The 23,262-nt window shown below is 48.7% G+C and overlaps 1 protein-coding gene across 2 annotated transcripts; it reads left to right on the top strand.

Annotated features, from left to right (window-relative positions):
• Window positions 1-650: 650 nt before the first annotated feature.
• TOB1 (transducer of ERBB2, 1) lies at window positions 651-3,968 on the top strand. 2 transcript variants are annotated; one of them, XM_021704006.1, is made up of 2 exons: window positions 651-912; window positions 2,811-3,968. In XM_021704006.1, the coding sequence occupies exon 2, from the start codon at window positions 2,956-2,958 to the stop codon at window positions 3,964-3,966; it is 1,011 nt and encodes a 336-aa protein (XP_021559681.1). In that variant the 5' UTR covers window positions 651-912; window positions 2,811-2,955; the 3' UTR covers window positions 3,967-3,968. The 2 variants fall into 2 exon arrangements, with proteins under 2 accessions (XP_021559681.1, XP_044777397.1); XM_044921462.1 differs by lacking the exon at window positions 651-912 and adding an exon at window positions 1,447-1,596.
• Window positions 3,969-23,262: the final 19,294 nt, after the last annotated feature.

The raw sequence follows: 23,262 nt of genomic DNA on the forward strand, positions 1-23,262 counted from the left end.
TCAATTGATCGGGTGCACGAGTCCCTGTCACAGTTCGCCCTTTCTTGAGGCTCTCCTGGGTGCACTGGAAACCTATTTGGTAGCTCGTCCACGAGTGGGGTTTTCCTGCACCACAGTCCCACTCGGATAGGGCATTTTTTGTAAACTGTCCCCTCCCTCTCGAGGCCTCGGGCTCTCCTCCCCGTTCTTCCCCGCCGCTCCGCCACCTGCCTCACTCCCCTCCCCCCTTCTCTCCGCGGCTCTCCGCCGGGACCAAGCGTCAGCCGCCCCACCCACCACCGTCGCCCTCACTGTCACTTCTCTCCCCCAATCCCTTTCCCAGTTTTCTCTTAATCCCGCCCACAGTGACGCCAAGACGTCGGTTCATTGGCCGTCGTGAAGCCCGAGGGGTGTGGCCTTGCGCACTGGGCCCTCCACCACCCGTCAGGACATGGGCAGGCGGGACCTGACCAATGGCGTCGAGGGGCAGGGCAGGGGCGGAGCCGCCACCGAGGGTCTGGGGTGAGGGGCGGGAAGGCGGGGAATGGTTACGCGGCCCCGAGCTGTGTGACGCGAGGCGGGCACGCGCGCACCCCTACGGGAGGGGATGGGGGCGGGGAAGAGACTATAAAACGAGAGGCGGGGCGCGCGCCGCGGCAGAAAGAGCGAAGCTCTGGCCCGGCGCGGAGTGGCCTTACTACGGGGACGCTGGGCCGGGCACCGGGCTGTGTGGAGAAGTGAGCGCGCTCGCCTGACCTGTCCCCGCCACCCCGAGCCACAGGGGGCGAGTTCCCGAGGCCCGCGCCGAGGCCCCCGTCCTCCGCCCGGCGGCGCCGTCTTGCATTCAGCCTGCTCGCAGCTGCCGACCCTCCCGAGCCCCCGCCCTGCCGCCCCTTCTCCGCCCAGCGGCCGGGTCTGTGGTGGAAGCAGCCCGTAAGTATCGAGGGGCGGCGGGCGGGGTCCGGGGACGTAGGGGCTACAGCGGCGTCGAGCCCCAGGCCTTCGGGGACGGCGACGTCGCGGCCCGGGCGCGGAGGGGAGCGGTTCCGAGGGGAGCGGCTCCGAGGGGCCCCAGCGCGCCCGGGACCTGGAGGCGGGGCCGGCCGGAGCGTCGGGCTCGGCCCGAGCCGGGAGGGTAAACGGGAAAGGGCCGCCCGGGCCGAGCTGACGGGAATCGGGGGTTGGGGCGCCGGGAGGAGCGGCCAGCTCGAGGGGGACCGTGGGGTCCGCGGGGCCGGTGGCCGCCGGGACCGAAAATGGTGCGGCGGAGCCGGTGCTCCCCGGGCTCTGGCCGTGTCCCAGGAGCCTCGGGCGGGGGCGGGAGCGGCGGGTCAGGTTACGGCGGGGGGAGGGGAGCGGTTGACCCGGAGCGGCCGGCGCCGCGACCTGCCCGGTGCCCGGCCCCGAGTGGTTGCTTTGCCATTTCTCGTGGCCTTCCTCCTCCTCCTTTTTGGAGGAGACTTGTACTCTTCTCCTCTCCTCCGCCGCCGCCTCCTCCGCCTCCTCCCCCTCCCCCTCCCCCTCCTCCTCCTCTTGCTGCTGCTGCTGCTGCTGCTCCAGCGCTTGGGCTCCGAGGGCTGTGAGCAGAAATCTAATGAGACCCAACTGGCTGTTTATGTAATTCTTCACACTCCTGTCTTAAGGCGTTGCTTTAAAACTACCTTCCGCGGAGCCTGAATTTCGCTCGGCTGCACCGTCAAGCAATTTGGCTTAATCAGCTGCCTTTGCCGGCTCTCAGGCTTTGGGCTTGCAAAGTGTACTTTGGGGGCAGCCAGGGATCCTTTTCCCTTTGTCACCACGAATATGGAAAATGGAACAGATGGATTAATACCAACTGGATTTTTTAAATGTCCTTTTAACTCAACCTCAGTGTACAAATAGATCCCTTTTGCAAATATCTTCTGTTTGCCCTTGATCTTTTCTTATCCCCACCCAATGCTGATCCAGCAAACGTTTAAAGGTCGACCTTATCGTACAAACCTCTCCGGCTGTTCTCTTATCGTGAAGGAGGGAGGTGGTTTTGAAAATCAGAATAAAACTCAGAAACCCTGTCCTTTAAAGAGAATAATCAATAGAGTTTTGAAATTAATGTTGCTTTTGTTACATTTGCTGCCAAAGATATTTTCTGATTTTTGAAAAATACACATTGAAAAGAAAAAGCACAGAGAAGCTCGATTATTACATTGTATGCCCTTAGTATATTTAAGACGGCAGCTATGTAGGATAATTTGGTTCATAATTATCGTTGACTAGGATGGGAATTCATTGTATTTAGTATTTTTAATTTTAGCATCGCATACTTTGGAAATTAAAATAATTTTCCTAACTTCTCAAATGTCTAAACGTTTCACGATACAGCAGATTTAAGCAGCATATATCCAGAATGAACTGCAATATAGAATTCACTTCTAAATTAGTGAATAGGAATATGATCACTTTCTAAAACTGGTATATATGTGTGTGGAGGTGGGTGGATGGGTGTGCGGAGTAGAGTTTCCAATAAATATTCTTTTGAGTACTGAGGGAAGAAATACAGTGTATATGCTGGAGATACATATATATTTTTAGAGCTATATTCAGAAATAAAAAGTAATAGGGTTAAATATATTGTTTTAACTGTAAATCCTCAATTGTCCCATGAGATTTTGAACTTTAATAAACAGTTTTCTATTGTATGTTCCTTTATTTTGTGCTGATGATATTTTTCTGACTTTCTAGCCTATTAGACTTTTTCAAAAGTAAAATTACTCTGGGGGTAAGAAAAGGTTGTGGGACTTAGATTTATCTTATTTGGACATGTTTGTTTTTGTTTTCTTTTGTTTTTCTTTAAGGAGCAAGACCACTCAAGGTGAAGGATAATCTACAAAATACCAGCACTTTGAATGAAAATTTGTTTCTCTGCCACAAACTGAACACTTTTGTGTGCGTGTGTGGGGGGAAGTTGAAACACAAATCTCACTTAGTGGCATAGCAGCTATGCAGCTTGAAATCCAAGTAGCACTAAATTTTATTATTTCATATTTGTACAATAAGCTTCCCAGGAGACGTGTCAACATTTTTGGTGAAGAGCTTGAAAGACTTCTTAAGAAGAAATATGAAGGGCACTGGTATCCTGAAAAGCCATACAAAGGATCAGGGTTTAGATGTATACACATAGGGGAGAAAGTGGACCCAGTGATTGAACAAGCATCCAAAGAGAGTGGTTTGGACATTGATGATGTTCGTGGCAATCTGCCACAGGATCTTAGTGTTTGGATCGACCCATTTGAGGTTTCCTACCAAATTGGTGAAAAGGGACCAGTGAAGGTGCTTTATGTGGATGATAATAATGAAAATGGATGTGAGTTGGATAAGGAGATCAAAAACAGCTTTAACCCAGAGGCCCAGGTTTTTATGCCCATAAGTGACCCAGCCTCCTCAGTGTCCAGCTCTCCGTCGCCTCCCTTTGGTCACTCTGCTGCTGTAAGCCCTACCTTCATGCCCCGGTCCACTCAGCCTTTAACCTTTACCACTGCCACTTTTGCTGCCACCAAGTTCGGCTCTACCAAAATGAAGAATAGTGGCCGCAGCAACAAGGTTGCACGTACTTCTCCTATCAACCTCGGCTTGAATGTGAATGACCTCTTGAAGCAGAAAGCCATCTCTTCCTCAGTGCACTCTCTGTACGGGCTCGGCCTGGGCAGCCAGCAGCCGTCGCAGCCCCCACCGCCGCCGCCGCCGCCACCGCGGCAGCAGAAAGCCTCCGCTCTTTCTCCTAACGCCAAGGAGTTTATTTTTCCTAATGTGCAGGGTCAAGGTAGCAGTACCAATGGAATGTTCCCAGCTGACAGCCCCCTTAACCTCAGTCCTCTCCAGTACAGTAATGCCTTTGATGTGTTTGCGGCCTATGGAGGCCTCAACGAGAAGTCTTTTGTAGATGGCTTGAATTTTAGCTTAAATAACATGCAGTATTCTAACCAGCAGTTCCAGCCTGTTATGGCTAACTAAAACAGGAAGAAAAAAAAAATGTACAAGTTAAAATGCACGGGCCCAAGGGGGGATTTTTTTTTTCACCTCCTTGAGATTTTTTTTTTTTTAAGCTTATAGTAAGGATACATTCAAGCTTGGTTACAAAAATAAAACCTGCGTCATTTTTCATTTGCCAACCAAGCACAAAGTTATTTTATACTGACTGTATATTTTAAAGTATACTCTCAGATAATGGCCTCTTACAGTATTTAAGATATAGCAAGGACATGGCTGATTTTTTTTTTATAAAAAATTGGCACTAATAAGTGGGTTTATTGGTCTTTTCTAATTGTATAATTTAATTTAGTACAAAGTTTGTAAAATATCAGAGGATATATATATTGTTTCTACGACACGGTATTGCATTTATATCTTTTTACTACAGTGACCTGTGACAGCAGCAGCTTCATGTATTTTTTTTACTGAAATTGTAAAATATCCATCTTAAAGACATCAACTATTCTCAAAATTGTGTACAGGATATTCCTTTAGTGGTGGAATTAAAATGTACGAATATTTGCTTTTTCAAAAAAATGTATTTTCTGTTAAAGGTTTAAAGATTTTTGCTATATATTATGGAAGAAAATGTAATCGTAAATATTAATTTTGTACCTATATTGTGCAATACTTGAAAAAAACGGTATAAAAGTATTTTGAGTCAGTGTCTTACATGTTAAGAGGGACTGAAATAGTTTATATTAAGTTTGTATTAAAATTCCTTAAAATTAAAATTGCTTATCGTGGTCTTTGTTTTGAAGCCTTGGCCAAAGAGCTACCTCTGGAGTTAAAATGTTGTAAATGCTAGAAAAGGCTGCAGAAAAGGCTGACTCGTAGGATCACGAAGGAATGGTGGAAAGCAGTTGCACTCCTACTGCACCAGATAGCATCCGTTTGCCACATAAAAAGTCCTATCAAAACTGCACAACCTGACCAGTGCTTGGGGACAGCTTTATTTATAGATTTTTAAGCAACTTTCTTCAGCCCTGTGAATAGGGATGTTATGCTAAGGTTAGGCAACCCTGTTTTATAGCGAGTGTTAAATTGTGGTGTTGTGCTGACATCTAAGAGAATCAGATGATAAAATAAAATTCACTCATGGAACCAGAGAGGATTTATTTGAAATGTATATGGGGAGACCACTGGATCGGTTTTCTGTTTCTGCATGGGAGATGAATAGCTCAGAAACCTTGCTTGGACAAAGCAGCTGACCTAACTATTTAAAAAGAAGATTAGGTCTGTTTACTAATCCTTACACTTAAAGTTCAATCATATTTAGTTGCAGAATTTATGATCAAAATCTACTCAAGATTGGACAGTGTGCTTTCCCAGCAAGCAAGCTTGCTTGCTTGCTTTTTAAAATACAATTGGATAGCCAACCTCCTGCTTTGGGAGAGGAGTGGAGGTTCAAAGGTTACTCACCCGTAATGTGTCAAATTGTAGTGGCTTGGGAGGGATGGAGTTTTTAAAAAGTGATGAGTTGGAAGCGAGAGACACTATTTTTAAAGTAAAATGAGTCATTTCACTGTTTAAATGTCCACTGATAGTGTTGACATAGTATGGGTGAGAAAATTGCCTGGAATTGGAAGGAAACTGTACATGTATAGTAAGGAACCAGCACTGTCTGGGTTACTGGTGAAATAAATTTGGACTTAAATGAGTTTTTTGGACACCAGTGTACAAAAGCCTTTTGTCTGTTACCCATGCAGTTTAGAGCAATAAAAAGTTTTAAGGAAACAAGCACTGGGAATAATCAAGCTGAGCTGTTTTGCCCGCTCCGTGGTGAGGCCTTTGTCCTTGAGTGGACAGAATGAGGCTATGAAGAAGTACTGGGATAGTGAGTGGGACTGGCAGAGGGCTGGTCTGCCAGCATTATCAATTATGTGTTTTTGTGATCCCCAAGTTTGAAAAGCTGTAAGAACAATCAGTAATGGTTTTAAGCACTAGATTCTGCTAGAGACTTGTGGGTGAAGTTATCATAGGCTTAACAGAAAATTGCCTTTTTACAAATAAAGACAACATATTTTTTCTGAAAATCAGAAGTAAGTCAGCTGGCTAGTAGATACACAACAGAATTTGTAACCATTTGGAACACTAAATCAGATTTTAAATAAATTGAGCTTAATGTAAATATGAATATCTTCCACATCTTAGGGATGTGCATCTTGGTACGTATGGGGGATATCGAGGGAAGATATTGGGGAAATGTCATATTGGTACCTATGTTGGTTTGGTGCTTGAATCTTGATTGGTTTCAAAAAAAATCTGTTCAATTTGAGCTTGGTATTCTTTTTTTTTTTTTTTTTTTATTTTATTATTTTTTAAGATTTTATTTATTTATTTAACAGAGAGAGACACAGCGAGAGAGGGCACACAAGCAGGGGGAGTGGGAGAGGGAGAAGCAGGCTTCCCGCTGAGCAGGGAGCCTGATGCGGGGCTCGATCCCAGGACCCTGGGATCATGACCTGGGCCGAAGGCAGACGCTTAACGACTGAGCCACCCAGGCACCCCTGAGCTTGGTATTCTTGAGGTCTTTTGTTTTCATGCCCTTTTTGCTCATTAGGAATGGAGATGTTTTTAAGTTTTTATTTTAATTCCAGTTAACATACAGTGTAATAGTAGGTTCAGGTGTACAATATAGGGACTCAATACTCCATACATCACCCGGTGCTTATCACAAGTGTACTCCTTAATCCCAATAACCTATTTCAGCCATCTCTCCTTACCGCCATCCTACATCTGGTAACCATCAGTTTGCTCTCTATGGTTAAGAGTCTGTTTCTTGGTTTGTCTCTTTTTTCCCCCTTTATTTGTTTCGTTTCTTGAATTCCACATATGAGTGAAATCATACCATCTTTGTCTTTTCTCAGACTGACTTCTTTCAGCATTATACTCTTTAGCTACATCATTGCAAATGGCAAGATTTCATTCTTTTTATGGTTGAGTAATATTCCAGTGTGTGTGTGTGTGTGTGTGTATCCATTCCTCAGTTGATGGACACTTGAGCTGTTCCCATAATTTGGCTATTGTAGATAATGTGATAAACATCAGGGTGCATGTATCCCTTTTGACTTAGTATTTTTGTATTTTTTGGATAGATAGCTAGTAACGCAATTGCTGAATCATAGAGTAGTTCTATTTTTAACTTTCTGAGGAACCTCCATACTGTTTTCCAGAGTGGCTGCACCAGTTTGCATTCCCACCATGAGGGTTCCCCTTTCTCCACATCCTCGCCAACACTTGTTTCTTGTGTTTTTTATTTTAGCCAAGGAATGGCAATTTTTCTTCTTAAGATTTTACTTTTAAGTAATTTCTACACCCAACATGGGGCTCGAACTCACAACCCTGAGATCAGGTGTCGCAAGCTCCACTGACTGAGCCAGCCAGGCTTTTCCAGGAATGGAAATTTTTTAAAAGGTGCTTTTTTTTTTTTTTTTAATTTAAATTCAATTCGCCAACATGAAGTACATCATTAGTTTCAGAGGTAGAGTTCAGTAATTCATCAGTTGCATATAACACTCAGTGCTCATCACATCACCTGCCCTCCTTAATGCCTGTCACCCAGTTACCCCATCCGCCCACTTACCTCCCTTCCAGCAACCCTCAGTTTCTTTCCCATAGTTAAGAATCAAAAGGTGCTTTTGCCTAGCACACCTTATAAGCCTTAGAAAAGCTTACTTACATCTTGGTCCCAAATCTGTTCCTACTCTGCTATCACACTTTTGTCCCTTTGTGGAAAGTGTTTTGCTTGACGATTTATTGAGTTAATAATCTTTTTTTTAAAGATTTTATTTTTAAGTAATCTCTATACCCAACAGCCCCGAGATCAAGAGTCTCATGCGCTACCATCTTAGCCAGCCAGGCGCCCCAGATGAGTTAATTATCTTTTTTTTTTTTTAAGAGTTTATTTATTTGACAGAGAGAGACACAGTGAGAGAGGGAACACAAGCAGGGGGAGTGGGAGAGGGAGAAGCAGGCTTCCCTCGGAGCAGGGAGCCCGATGCGGGGCTCAATCCCAGGACCCTGGGACCAGGACCTGAGCCGAAGGCAGACGCTTAACGACTGAGCTACCCAGGCGCCCCGAGTTAATTATCTTAATAGGTCTTTCCCATTGTTCTTACTTCTGTAAATATGGATACTGTATAGCAGCCTCTGAATGCCCTGATCCTGGTGTCCAAAATACTGCCTTACAGATGGCATAGCTCATTGATGAGTGAATAAGTTGATAGCAAAAAGTAGCTCTCTGGGTTTCAAATATTCCTTTACTGCCCATCTTTTCTAAAATCAGGTGTATTGTTAAATCTCCTTTGAATAGCTTTAACGTAATAGCTAATAGTAGATGGCAAATGTAGGCCTTCAGTCAAAATGCCTCCTTAAAGATAATGACAATCTTTATTTACTGTGATTAACTTCTTAGTTTTTGAAAGTGAGACTAAAGGTGCCCTGAGTTTAAAAATGTTCTTGTCTTACGTACAGGCATTTTAATTGAGAGACAGATCTTCAGGAGGTAGGTTATTGTAAAACAAGTCACTATAACATACAGAAAATTTAAGTATCTCTAGTTGGACATACTCAAGCTAATGAGATAAAATGCTGGTTGGAGATCTTCCTCCCTAACCCTCTCCCTGTACAAACTGAAAAGAGCATAGACATGGCACAGCAAGTGTGTATCTTTGCTTGAATAGAACACATGCTTTCATCAGAAGCAGGATAAAAACTCTAGTGCAAGATCAGTAAGAGGAAAACAGCTTTATTAGAAGACAAGTACGTGGGGCACCTGGGTGGCTCAGTCGTTAAGTGTCTGCCTTCGGCTCAGGTCATGATCCCAGGGTCCTGGGATCGAGCCCAGCATCGGGCTCCCTGCTCGGCGGGAGGCCTGCTTCTCCCTCTCCCTCTCCCACTCCTCCTGCTTGTGTTGCCTCTCTCGTTGTCTCTCTATCTGTCAGATAAATAAATAAAATCTTTAAAAAAAAAAAAAAGACAAGTACGTAAAATTGCCATTGCTGAATAGAATTCCTTATACTGTTGAGTATGCCAATCAGTTGATGCTTAATCGATTTGGCCCGGGAGGCCACTTGAGATCTAATTTCTTCAGTTTGTTTGTGTTATGTTAGGAAGACACTATCTTCATGTTTAATGAACCTTGGATCAATATCTGTGCATATAACTGGAAAATTAGTCCAACACTTCTGTTAAAGCCATTTTTTAAAAAATGTTTTGAATCATTTGGTTAACAAATACTCATACAGCACTTACTACGTATCATGCATAGTTCCAATGCAGTTTACAGAAGGGGAGCTGAGACAATTAACTCACCCATGATTGTATGGCCAGTAAGTGGCAGACCTGGAATTCATTTTTTTTTTCAAGATTTTATTTATTTGACAGAGAGAGACATAGAGAGAGAGGGAACACAAGCAGGGGGAGTGGGAGAGGGAGAAGCAGGCTTCCCTCGGAGCAGGGAGCCCGATGCAGGGCTCGATCCCAGGACCCTGGGATCATGACCTGAGCCGAAGGCAGACGCTTAACGACTGAGCCACCCAGGTGCCCCCAGACCTGGAATTCGAACTCAGTGAAGTTCCAGAGTTTATGCTCTTAAACTCAGTGCTTTGTTCCCTGGGATTAGTTGTTCTTCTGATTTGAAGTCAAGGGAATAAGGACTATTTTTTATGTATTAGCCACATGACTGGTAGAATCTCTACAGGAGTGTTCATGAGAAGAGTTTAATGGGAGGCTCTTGGCCATGCTTAGAAGTCATGATGATATATTGGGGGAGATACTTTATATTTCCAGTGGCCATAAACTATAATTACAGGCTATCGGGAAATGTTTTTAGAAATCATTAAGTCAGTGCTTTAATTTTGTTGATTTTCTTTATTCAATTGTGTAAATTGCTTCTCTCATTTTAGAACCACTGGATGATTCCCTCAGACAGTAAGGACTGTAGACTTAGTGGCCCCATTCCTTCTAAGTAAGATTGTAACTGTTGACCTCCTACAGCTGTTTTCACACACATTCCTCACCTGTGCTATTGATAAACACCATAAGGAAAGGTCAAGTCAGTCACCAAAATAGTCTTCAACAATGTGTTCCCTAGTACCTATGATCTGTTTCTAAGTTACTTGGAAATACATGATTTCTGTGTATAGATGTTGTGATAAGTGGTCTTCCTGCCCTTACCCTTCTTACCTTTACCAAAATAAAAATATTTTTTGGTTTAAAAAGTCACATTTTAGAAGCATAACTTACTATGGATGAACTTATATTCCCATTAGTGTTGCTGTGAGTTTTGAACATGTATGAACTGCACAGTAGGGACTCCCGGGTGGCTCAGTAGGTTAGGTGTCCGGCTCTTGGTTGGGCTCAAGTCAAGACCTCAGGGTCATGGGATCGAGCCTCGAGTCAGGCTCCGCACTCAGCATGGAGTCTGCTTGTCCCCCTCCCTCTGCTCCTCCTTCCACTCACACACACACACTCTCTCTCAAGTAAATAAATCTTTAAAAAAAAACCTGCACAGTAAACAGAAAAACCCATTTTTTAATGGCTCAGAAGAATTTCGGTAGTTTCTACGTGGATTAAATCTTGTTACACCTAGTGCCAATTTTTTAGATCTGGAGTTAGAATTTGATTGGACCAAGTATTGCTGAACCCTTGGCTGGGCCTTTGGAGGTTTAGCTTGGGCTAAAAGTCATCTTGTTAATGGAATGTGAAGTAGTAAACATCTACTAACCATTTTTCAATATTTGAGGTTTAAGATTTATATTTTAGAAGACTTGCTTTATATACAGTCCATAAGTGGAGCTTTGAGATCATCTCACAAACCCTAGAAGCAAACAACGAGGGGGCAGCTCACGTGTGGAGGCTATTTGAAATGGAGTCTAATTCCTTCCTTAAGCATATTAAGTCATTTGGCTCAAGTTGGCTCAGTTTCTTCATCTGCAAAATGGGTAGGGGGATATCTGTATACTTCCCCGGGCAGTTCATGAGGCGCTAATCCCCTCGGTATGAAGAACTGTCAGTGAGGTCATGGAACATGTGTTCTTAGGGGTTTACAGTAGTTACAAGGCACGAAGTCCAGACTTTCACCCTCGGTTTGTTGACCTGTGAAATCAGAAACGTAAATGCAGACACCAACCGTCTTTATCATAGCGACACTTTGTTGTCCAGCCTGTTACTTGCATCCACAGAGAATTAAATAAAAATTCTACGGTAATATCCTAAAAGCTATTCTATTCCTGTTTCAGTGGTAAATACCACTGAGTGTGTGTCTCTAGTTTTGAGGCGCTGGTGGGGAAACCGTGTTTCAGCATTCTTTTTCATACAATCAGCAAGTTGATTTAAACCCAGAACACAAGTTGACATTCCTTTTGAGAGCAGCCAAAAAGGTTGCTAAAGTGTCCGTGCTGTTGTGAAAAGTATTGAAATGGTTGTTGCTGTTTAAACAACACTGGCTCGGGAATAGGAGTAGTTAAAGGTAGCTCTGGCGAGAGACGTGTCCTACAGAGAATGGTGCTCGCTTTATTTTAGCGCAGGTAGAAAAGAAGAGGAGGTTTGCTTTACAGAAGGGAAAAACATTGAGGACTTGGAAGGAAAAACACATTCCGTCTGGCATTATGAGTACTTTACTTCACTGATAAAATATGACCAGTGTGCAGAACAGAGAACAGGTGTAAAATATTTTTAGACAAACCTTGGCATATACTGTAGGTCTCATCCCTTCTGTCTATACACTCAAGTCTTTAAAAAATAATTGTGGAAAAACCACACTTACCAAATAAGCTAGACCTTGCTTTTATGGTTTTCAGGTACTAAATGTTAAAGCCAGACATTTCCTTCCCAGCCATCAGGTTGCAGCTGTTTTTAAACACTGGGGCTCTGCGTGCCCTTCTACAGATCTTGAGCCTCCTTTTCCTTCCTGAGAACTGTTGGGAGAGCCAGGAGAACATGGCGCCATGGCCTCTTTCAGAGCATGCAGGAAGAAATGTGACAAGCATGGACATGGCAGTGCTCTAGCTTGGTTTCTGGCAAATGGGTATAAATCGATGACTTCCGGATACCGACGGAAGGGAATGCTGGATACCCCTTCTGTCAGTGTGGGTTACGAAATGGAGTCACGTTGTCCGTTTTAGCCCGGATGCCCTGTGACACAGTCTTGGTCATTCTGGACACGTCCCCTTCTCTGCACGCAGGTGCATGCATGGCTTTTCCATGCTACCCACCCCTAACACACACCATCCATCAGTTCATTGCTAAAAAAGGATGAAGGTTGGATTTTGATTTGTTTTGTGATGGGCATGCCTGTTCTTTTCCCACTCTGATTATCCAGATCTGCCTACTGACCCCAGAGCTCTGTTCCCAAAAAGAACACTCTTTGTTTTGTAAACTACCTGTTATTGTGAAGTTCCAGCCCTGGTGACTTACTTTCTGCTAACTCCTTTCTATTTCCAGGAAACGTGATGGGATCTCCAAACCACTTCAATCCAATGCCTAAGATAGCTGCAGTCCCTGGGCAGTCTTTCTAGAAACTGAGGTGTCACCAGAGGCCCTTTAAAGATTTGGGAACTGTCCAGTTTTCAGAGGGCTATAAAGAGTCTTACCTGGGGAAATGTCATCTTTCTGAATCCTACAATAGATTGGAAGAAACAAAGGAAACTTTTTTTTCCCCCATAGTTTAGGAAGAAATGTTTTTTAGAAGGAGACTTGTTTAATATCTGAGCCACAAAAGTTCAAAGAACTCTTTAGATCCTGTGAAAAAGGAATAGACAGATGGAGGTAATACCTTATCTCTCCCAGGACCTCTGCCTGAGGAGAAGGATCTGGCAGCAGGTAGGAAGGCAGCTAGGTCGTGTCTCCTCTATCTGCCCCTCCTTCAGGATCTGGGAAAGGGGAGAGAACAGGGCAGGAGGGAGCCTCTGTACACCCTGCCTTGGGACTTGTCCGGAGATCAGTTCTCCTTAGTGGAGGCTTTGTGGAAGTCCATAGACCCAGGACACTAGCCCTAGCGCGGGCACACCACACTTGGCTGATGGCTGTGCGGCTTCTTCCAGACGTGGAAGGAGGGTAGGTGCTCGTCCCTTGCATGCTGCCTCTTTGAGTGATGATGGCTTTGGCATTATTTGGACTCTTCGGGAGTCCAGAGGGAACGACCCAAGTCAGAAGCTCAGTAATAGTGGCCAACACTTTATAGTATTTACTATGTGCTAGATATTGTTCAAAGCACTTGTATGTTTTAACTCATTTAAATTTCCTTAGAGCCCTCGGAAGGCTGTGCTGTTTCCCTCATTTATAGATAAAGAGATGGAAGTAGGGAACCTGTGACGGTTACGGCCAGTGGAGCCAGGACTTGAGCTGCGGGCTTCTGTTTCCAAAGTCTGCGGCCCTTCCCCATTACCCTATACGGCTCCTTTGGTTGACCTCAATAGGAAGGCTTTGTGAAAGAACCACACCTGATTCTTTAGGGGACATTATCTAAAAGGCACTCTGCGCCAAGCTCCCCATGCGCACCCAGCGTGGTCCTGTACGTGGTAGTTTGCTCAGCAACCCCCACCTCATTTTAATATCGTCTCTGCTGCGAAAATACAGTGGAGTAGGCTGTGAGAACTTGAGGGTCACACGCTGCTTGTATTTACCCACATCCCTGCTGTTGTCTGGGCACTCAGAATCTGTGAGAAGTCACTCTCGGCGCTACCCATACCTGAGGTCTACGGTCCCAGGCTTTCCTCGTACTGACGATAGCAAAAGGGTGAGGTTGACTCAGCAGTTGCTCTGGGGTCACATTCCACTCAGGTCCCTAAATCGTCTCAGACAAAGGGAGATATCATTTGAACCAATCCCTGTGTCATCCACTCAATACATTTATTGAGCATTTACTGGGTTAGGAACTCGTGGTGATGCATATAAACCTTTAAGACCTTGCAAGGAGCTTACGTTCTAAGAAAAGATAACCCACACGCCCAAATGATCAGACACAGGAGAATGTGGAGGTGTGAACAAAAAAAGGAGAGAGCACGCCCATGTGAGGGATTCTAGATTGCAAGGGGGAGTTATCAAGTGATGAAGAATGGGTCATCCGGGGAAGCATGGGCTCCCTCCAAGTCCCAGCCTCGGTGGAGGAAAAACCTGATCCTGGTTCTTCTTCTCCATCGGATGTGTCCCAAGTGGGAAGAATGTGTGCTAACCCTTGGGGGGAAAAAGCCGAAGAAATCAGAACAAGAAGCTCAGCTGCCAGCCCATCACTCCCAGGAGAAGCTGCCTTTAACTTTGGATATTTTAATTTTTTTCATTGTTCCAAGTTTTGAACAGAAAGACACTGTACAAATGAGCTGGTTTAGAACTCTGTTCATCAAGCTCAGGGGTGGGATGGGGAGGTCAGGTAAGAAGTCCAAGGGTAGGAGTGGTGGTAGTGAGCGGTAGTAGGTTGCCCAGGAGGGATGTTCTAATTCTTACCTTTTCAAGATGCTTATCCTAGAAACCTCCTCAGGCTAGAAGCTCCCTCTAGGGGTCATCTCATTTGTTTTTCTACCTTTAGAGACAAAACTCTCTGTTTTTGTAAGTATCAGGGTTCACAGCAGGTAACACCCTCCCAGAAGTTGGTGTTGGTGGAATATCTGCATAAACTCAGATGCCCCCAGGGCACTCCCACCTGCCATCCCCCCAGTCACCACACTCTACTCCTAGCCAAGGGAACAAGTCTTTTCAGAGCTCAACTGATCCGTTTTCCAGTTTGGCTTTTTGGACGCTTACAATATCTTCCAGGTTGAGCATAAATCAAAGAATGAGGCTTTGAAGGAAAAGCTTAATATAAATCTAAGCCAGAAATTAACAGCCCCAAATAACTTTTCTCCTGGGTCACTTTGCCTGGGCAAAGCCCTTCCCCAGGTTCCCCCAGGCTTCCTTTGTGGTTGAGCACTCTGTCATCCTCTGAAAATACTGCTGCAAGCTGGCCAAGCCCCTTCATGTGACTCGCAATGTTCAGAGAGCATCACTTCTCTGAAAGAAGCATGCATCTTGCTTTGGAACAGAAAACACCAGCGTCTGATCTATGTCTTACCCCGCCTTCTCCAGCAGGGACAGAGGTCTGGGCCCCACAATTTCCCCTACAGAATCCTTGGTAACTGCTAAGAACTAATTAAGAATGTTCTAGAGTAGTGTAGGGGCCTCATTAAGCCTCCAAATAAAATTATTCCCAGTAACCCTGTACAAGAAAGAATATGGGCTTTGGAGTAAGGCTTTGAACTGAATCCCAATGCACCCTGAATAGCCATGTCCTGCTAAACCTACTCAGCCTCAGATTTCCTATCTGAAAAGTCCTACTTGTTCCGGGCAGTGTGAGGATTATGTAAGCTATAGAGCGCATTAAGCATAATCCTCTTCCCCATAGGGAATCACCAGAACTCTCTCTACTCTTCTGTGAGATGGGGCTTGAAACCCCTATCTTCCTCTCTCCTCTCTCTTCCTGTGGCTTAGCCTCAAGGGCATGTGCTCAGCCTTCTTAGGGGAGGTCAGCTGGCCTTAAAACATGCATTTTCACGAGAATCCTAGGCAGTGAAACTTCACTGTGGATTAGCATGGAGAAGAGAGGAAGCAAAAGTGAGAGGAAACCATACTTCACTGTTCTGTGGTGGAAGATGCTGTACATGGGGTTAAATGCACGGGCTTTGGAGTCACTATACCGACCTAGGCTTGGTTTGCTGCTTGGCCAGGGGCCTTGGGCAAATGATTCAATCTCTGTGAGCCTCAATTTCATCATCTCTGAAATGGAGAGACTATTAAATGGTGGTAAATAATAGATACCTGCCAGGGTTGTGAAGATTTAATGAGATACTGTATGAGCACATATTAGGTGCTGTTAGCTCTTAGTAATGGAAATTATTCATCCTGCTACCGGGGCATCTAATTGGCAAAGGGTACCCACCTTCTGGGGTGGACATGGGTCACCATGTGTGTAAGTCTCATTAAAGTTGTGTTGCGCTCATCCAGGAACACCAGCGTTCTCCTCTTCTTAGGGTCATAAGGTGAAATTGTTGGTTGTGATGATTGTAAGGATCGCTCCGAGTCTGAGCTTTTTGGTCACATCAAGACTCTAAGGCTATTTCCCCTTTTATTCTGTTGCCCCTTGTGGTGCATTGAGGTGGGAAGTGATGCTTGAGGTAGGAGGTCGGTAAGAGCTCAGCTCCATGCTCTGAGGTACTGGAGCCAGGAATGAAGGATGGAGAAACGCTCTTAGGGCCTCCATGGACACCATTACTAGACTTTGTTTCTGCTTGCTGGTCTCCAACTGCACAACCTAGAGTCTCTCTCTCTCTCTCCTTCTTTCTTCTCTCCCCTCCACTCCAGCTACCTTCATCCTGAACTCTTCCTTTGTCAGCAGAAGGGATTGCATCTGTTCTTACTTTGCTGTCCAAGGGCAGCTTTGGGGAAGGGAGCCTGTTCTCACATCCTGACTCTTGCTCAGCCATGGGCAGGAACAAGAAACAGCAAGTATCCCCAACCAACTGGAGCAACCAGGCCCAGGACTGACTCGACTATTATTATTCCATTTTGCAAATGAAGATGCTGAGGCCCACAGAGTAAATTACCTTAAGTCACACGGCCAGTATATGAGTCCAGGCAGTGTGACTCAAGAACCCATGCCCTTCCATCACTCTGACCTTTCCTCACTGCCACCCACCCTGGATACTAAGGAGATTTGGAGACCCTGAGGCCTAAAATATCTGGTGCCCCTTTATGCAATTGAATTTGAGCAGCAATGACCATAACAATAACCATAACCTTCGGCCAGCACTTCCACCCAAGAAACAAGATGAGCAGCCGCAGCACAGGTCTCGGAAGGAGGAGGAACTGACCCGCTGGTAGACTGATTCTTGGGAGGAGCACGGCAGCAGCTCTCAGGGGCACTGTGCCGGGCCATGAGAGGACTTGGCCTGGCTCCCACCGTCTCCTTATGGGCAGCCCCTCTCCACCATATTTAGCAGAAGGTATAAACCCAGCTTCGCCTGAGTGCCACCACCCAATGGGGCTGGATGTGTGGGTGCTAATCTGCGTACCTCTTTTCTTTTCTTTTTTTTTTTTTAAGATTTGTATTTATTTATTTATTTGACAGAGAGAGACACAGCGAGAGAGAAAGAGCACAAGCAGGGGGAGTGGGAGAGGGAGAAGCAGGCTTCCCGCCGAGCAGGGAGCCCGATGCGGGGCTTGATCCCGGGACCTCGGGATCATGACCTGAGCCGAAGGCAGACGCTTAACGACTGAGCCACCCAGGTGCCCTTTTTTTAAGATTTTATTTATTTGACAGAGAGAGAGATAGCGAGAGCAGGAACACAAGCAGGGGGAGTGGGAGAGGGAGAAGCAGGCTTCCTGCTGAGCAGGAGCCCGACGCGGGGCTCGATCCCGGGACCCCGGGATCACGACCTGAGCCGAAGGCAGACGCTTAACGACTGAGCCCCCCAGGCGCCCCTTGCGTACCTCTATTCTTTGGGGGGCAGGACAACAGTTTACTTATTGTGAGGGGAGTAGAGGGGAGGAGAGTGGGGAGTTTTGAGGGCACGGTGTCTTTCGCTCACATGTTCCAAGGCTGCTTTCTCCTGCGGCGACACCCCTGGAAAACCCAGGTTGGCAAGAGCTGAGGGGAGGGGGCTGGGGGGAGAAATGGGAGGGGCGCTCATGGGAGCCAGAGGTAAGGCTGTCCGAGGGGAGGGGGGGCTCATGGTGTCAAAGGGGGGCAAGGTCAGAGGTGAGGGGAGGCTCGGAGGAGGGGTTGAAGGTAAACTGAGACTTACAGGTCTGGGGGCACAACGGGGTTTGTGGGGGAGGTCAAAGTGAAGGAAGGTTCATGGGGTTAGAGGTGGGGCTTGCTGGGTCACCAGTGAAGAGGGGCTCAGAAGGGGGTGCCTGTGTCCGAGTTAGACGAGCTCGAAGAGGCCGGACATAGAGTGGGCCTCGGGGGTCAGTGGTCAGCTAGGGTCTGAGACAAAGTCCAGGTTCATGTGCTCGGACAAGAAGAGAAGCGGAGCTCCCGGGGGGCCCGGGGTCAGCGGCCTAGCAGCTCGGCCTCCTCCTTGACCTCGCCCTCCTGGGCCCTGGCCTGCTGGTACTTCCAGTGCTCGGACACCGGGTCGTTCGTGTGGCTCTCGGCCTGGTGAACCCCAGCTCGCCCCCGCCCATGTACCAGTGCCGGGAGGCCTTGCGCCGGCCGGTGGCCGTGAACTGCTCTGAGATGCGCCTGTCAGCTCCTGCCTGGGCCGCGGGGACGCTGCGGCGGGATAGCGCACTGGGCCGCCTTCCTGCTGTTGGGGACCCACGGCTGCTCTGCTTGCTCGACACACCCAGCATCTGCGGGGCGCCTCCTTCGTGGACATGCGGCCGGGGGAGCACGGCAGCCACCGTCAGGCTGCCACCGCATTCCTAGGCGGGACGGGCTGCTGTGCGAGCTGGGCGCGGAGCCCCGGCCTGGCTGCTGAGCGGGTGGGGGGCGCCAAGCCAGGGGATGGGGGGTGGGGAGAAGTGCAGGTGCGGGCAGGCCGCCGGTTAGGGTTAGGGTTGGCTGGCTGGCGCAGGTCGCCCTGGAAAGACTATAGGCACTAAAGTCAGATAGGCCTGAGTTGGCATCTTGGCTCTTCCATTTATTAACCCTTTGACCTGGGGCAAGATTCCTGTAAACATTTAAAGTCTCAGATTCAGTATCTGTAAAAGAGGGAAAATAATACATTTGAAGTGTCTCTTCCTCCATAAGATCTACAGGGCTTGCTTTGTTCATTCATTCATTCATTCATTGCACAAATATTTCTTGAACACCCTCTGTGGCGAGGCCTCATGCTGAATGTACAGGGGAGAACCAAGCACATAGTGTCTTTGCCCTCCTGCATGGTGTAGGCTAGGGTGGGAAATAGTAACATTACTCAGAGAGGGGTGCAAGGAGTAAACTGGACAAGATATTTAAAGTGCCCGATCAGGGCGCCTGGGTGTCTCAGTCATTAAGCGTCTGCCTTCGGCTCAGGTCATGGTCCCAGGGTCCTGGGATCGAGTCCCACATTGGGCTCCCTGCTCGGCGGGGAGCCCGCTTCTCCCTCTCCCACTCCCCCGGCTCGTGTTCCCTCTCTCGCTGTGTCTCTCTCTGTCAAATAAATAAATAAAATCTTTAAAAAAAAATAAAATAAAAAATAAAGTGCCCGATCAGAATCGTGAGCACTGTCTATTCCGTCCCTTTGGGTGTCATGTTTCTGTCCTGCTGCGGGGCCCTGCCAGGGCCCCAGCCCCCTCTCTGCTTCCTGGCTACCTGCACAGAAAGGGGCCAAAACAGTCCCCATCCTCAGACACAACTGTTTGTGTCTCTCACACGGACAGCACACATGATCAGGATGCGTACGTTCTCATCCCGCAGTATCAAGACTTAGAAAGGGCAGAAAACCCTCACTGCCCTCACCCGGACAGACATGCTGGTCAGAGGCCCCACCTCCAAGAGGGTCCAATCCAGGAGGTGTCAGAGCTGAGTCCTGTTTTCCCTTCACCTGAGGGGGGTGGACGATGGCCAGGGTGTCGCTGGGGAGCCAGATGACAGAGGTCCCTCTCCTGGGGTAATTTGGGATGTGGACACAGAGATTCTTACCCAACCCTGAAATAGAAGTGCTGAAGAGCTTGGGAGCCAGAGAGGCGGGAAGGAGGGGGGCGGTAGGCCTGCCCACCTGCCTGCCCTTCCGTCTCCCTCAGGAGAACGCCAGCTGGAGGGTTCTTCTTCCTTCCTCCTGACATAGCCTGAGAGATGAGTGTCACTTGACCTCAGGGCACATTCCAGAATGAGGCCACAGCCACGAATAGGACCCAGGAACCCTGCCACCCATCCTGCCTATATTAATCACACATTCCCAGAGCGGGAGAGAGACTTCAGACTCCTTGAGGAGGTGGGAGGAGGAGGAGAAGGAGGAGGAGAGGGTATCAGGAAGTAGAGTTGGGAAAAAGCAGGAAAAACCCCAGGGAAGCCCCTCCACAGCCCTGCAGGCTTCCAGTGCGCCTCGTAGCCCTTGGTCCCAGGACCCTTGGTTCATCCAGCAAGCCTCTTGTTGAGCCCTGGGGGCTGGGCCCCCACAGACCTCCGGGAGCCCCCAGGCAGTGCTTCCGGCCTGGGTGGTGCACGTGCAGAGGGAAACAGACAATGGAAGGGTCTTGCTGCAGCTGGGGGACAGCGGAGGCTCCCCCAAGGGGAGCTGAGTCTGGGAGGATGAGTAGGCATAAGGCTGATGTCTCACTCAGGAATGTAGGCCATGACTGCTTATGTGTGTGAGCGAAATATCATGTCACACAGCAAGGTCAGAAGACAGCCCCGGGGTGGCTGAAGGAGGCAGGCTCTTGGGAGATGTTTGGGGTCCTGATGGGACTCCACACTGTCCAGCCCAGAACAGGGTGTGTGTGTGTGTGTGTGTGTGTGTGTGTGCGTGCACTCACGCGTGTGTGTGTCACATACTGAGAGAAGCCAACTGCCTGTGTTCAAGTCGGCTCTGCCACGTGGCAGCTGGGTGATCTTGGGCAAATCTCTTGTCTCCTCCAGCCTCAGTTTCCCCACCCACAGAATAGTGTTCCGTGCTGTAGAGTGGTGATGGAGACAAGAGATGATGTCTGGTGCCTGTCCCATGGTGAGCGACCACGCAGTGTTGATGTTATAACAGGACAGTTGGACACTGGGCGCTCCCCCCCACTTCCGCACCCCCTGCCTGAGGAAATCACCATGCGGCTGTGTGTTTGTTCTCCCCCTTTCTTCCTCAAGTTCCGCCCCTGGTCCCTGCTCTCTGGCCCCACTGGCCAGGGGGTGACATCAGACTATGGAGCTGCTAGCCAGACAATGGAGCAGAGTGTCCTAGGAGGCTCGAGGTGCTGGGGGAGGCGGAGGGTGGAAAAAGCCAAGCTGTCCTGCCCCAGAGGCCTCGAGCTGGTCTGGAGACAGCCGGCGCCAGACCAGGCCTCTGAAGAGGCAAACAGAGAGGGACTGGAGCAGGAGGAGGACGGGGAGGGGAGCTACCAGATGCAAGGAGGGAAGGAGCGAGTGTGCAGTGTAGACAGGAAGGCAGGTGAGTCTGGCCTCGGACCTGTAGGGGGGCTCCATCCCCCTGTGTCCTGGGGCCCAGGCTGGGGCCAAATCTCCCAAACTGGGTGGGCAGGCTCCCCAAGTTCCCCCAGCAACCAGACCCTGGGAATTCGGTTCAACCTCTATGGAGCACCTACTAGAGGTCAGTTACTGTGTAACACCTGGGTAACAGGGATCAGAGACTTAAGCTTGGTTTCAAGGACAGAGAAATACATGCCACATAGATCCAACATCATAATAGATGCCCATTCCCTAAGTGCCTGTATTTTCTAAAGCCCAAACATGCGGGGTGATCCGTCTGAATGTGTTCTGCGAATAACAGACTAAAATACCTGCAGCTGTGTGTTCACTGAGTGTGAAATCCCGGGCCCAGCAGGAGGACGCGAGGGCTTTAGGTCCTGGGGGACTGCTGTCAGCCAGGCGGTTGCTGAGGGCCAGGAGGGGGCGCTGGGGCCGCGCTCTGTGCCAGGCTCTGTCTCCTAGGCTTTTCAGTTTGGCAAGGTTAATAGGGCCAAGCTCCCCAAGTCTCCAGGAAGTGCACTTACTCCCCTCTGTTTTACGGATGAGGAGACTGAGACGAAGAGAGACACCGGGGAAATGTGTCGGCCGGCCGGGCTTTCTCACTCTGCCAGGCTGGGGCTGGAGTGGGAGGGACAGGGACCCCAGGTGCTGCGAGCTGGTGAGAAGGAGCCCTGACATTGGTGTCCCCTGAATGTCACACCTCCACCAGGCAGCCACGGGGCTTAGGCCCCATGTCCGTGCAAGAAGGGAGATGACAGATGCTAGCATGTGGACACTTGACCCGTCAGGCTCTAAGCTAATGTGTTACTTATTGGGCCATCTCAGCCTAGAAGCAGGTGCAACAGAATGTCCCCAGGCCTCTAAGGCTGAGTCCTCACCTCCCTGGTTCTCTGACCCAAGCAGGGAGGGGTCCGTGGCGAGTACCTTCCTGGCGGCTGTTAATGCTCAGCATTTCCCCAGTGGTGACTTGGGAAGCTCGCACTCCTCTGGCCCGGGAGGAGCTTGTCTTCCCCATGCTGGCCCCCTCCTTCTTGCAGGAATTCTCTCTAAGGAGGGTTTGGCTAGACTGGGCCAGGCTGGGTGGGGCTGGGTGTGCATTCCTCCTTGGGGCTGTGGCCCGGGAAGACCCAGGGAAGTGGACAGGGGACAGGTGTCTCTTGAGCTTGGCTGGCTTGCAGCCTGAGGGCCGGACGAGCTGTGAGGCATGCCCCCACGGCCACAGGCTCCTGAACACATCTCCAGGGACAGGGAACCGTCCCAAGCACCTGAGGCCAAAGGTGCTGCTGTCTCCATCCGGGGAACTGCAGTCCTGTGCTCTGAGCACACCTACAGCTTTGGGACCAGGCCACACCCAGAAGAGCCCCCTGGGGAGCTATAGCTGGGTGGCCCACCTCTTTCCGCCCCGCTCATGTCTCCTCCAGCTTTGTGCCTCTCAACACGACACCATCAGTGACAGGGTCCGGAGTCTGCCCCTGGCCCGCCATGCTGTCGTGATGGGCAGGGGGCCTGAGACGTAAGTTAGAACATCTGGGCCTAAGTCCCCAATCTTCCTGCCTCTGTGTTCTTGGGGGACGTCACCTGGCCTCTCTGGCCTCAGCTTTCCTGAGCTGGGGGGAGCACCACAGTGAAGGAACCTCAGAGCTCCAAAGTGGGGTGAATGTTCGTGTCCCTCCATCACCCAAATATGGTCCCGTTGGCCAGACTTCCCTCCTGGTCACCAGAGCAAATGACAGCCCCCCCACCACCACACACACTCATTAACCCAAACAAATCACACAAGAAGGGCTGTTGATACTATGAACTTTTAATTGGTACCTTCCTCCCTACATTGGAGGAAGAAACGAGGGTGCCCCACAATGATCTTTTCTCCTTTGGAGGGACCTGGACAGAAGGAAGGGCTGAGGAGGGAATGGGGGAGCAGATGTAGAGCTGACAGTGGCTTTCCCAAGTCATTTATCGTGTGTGTGTGTGTGGGGGGGGGAGTTGGCTGGACCTGCACAGGAAGTCCAGAAACGAGAAGTCACCAACAAGCTGCCACATTCCCAAACCTGCCCTCCCAGGTCTCACTTAGAGCCTCCCTCAGGTCCCTGCAGCTCCCAAGGCCACCACCAGATGGAAGCATCGAGCAACATTCCTTTTCCTTCCCAAGCCTGACTCCCCTCCTCCCTCCCTTCTTTCACCCT

Source organism: Neomonachus schauinslandi, chromosome 15 (genome assembly GCF_002201575.2).
Source record: "Neomonachus schauinslandi chromosome 15, ASM220157v2, whole genome shotgun sequence".
Lineage (NCBI taxonomy): Eukaryota > Metazoa > Chordata > Mammalia > Carnivora > Phocidae > Neomonachus > Neomonachus schauinslandi.

Bases quoted from the DNA above. Each gene is read 5' to 3' on its own strand.
- TOB1 (XM_021704006.1), top strand. From the start codon at position 2,956: ATGCAGCTTGAAATCCAAGTAGCACTAAATTTTATTATTTCATATTTG.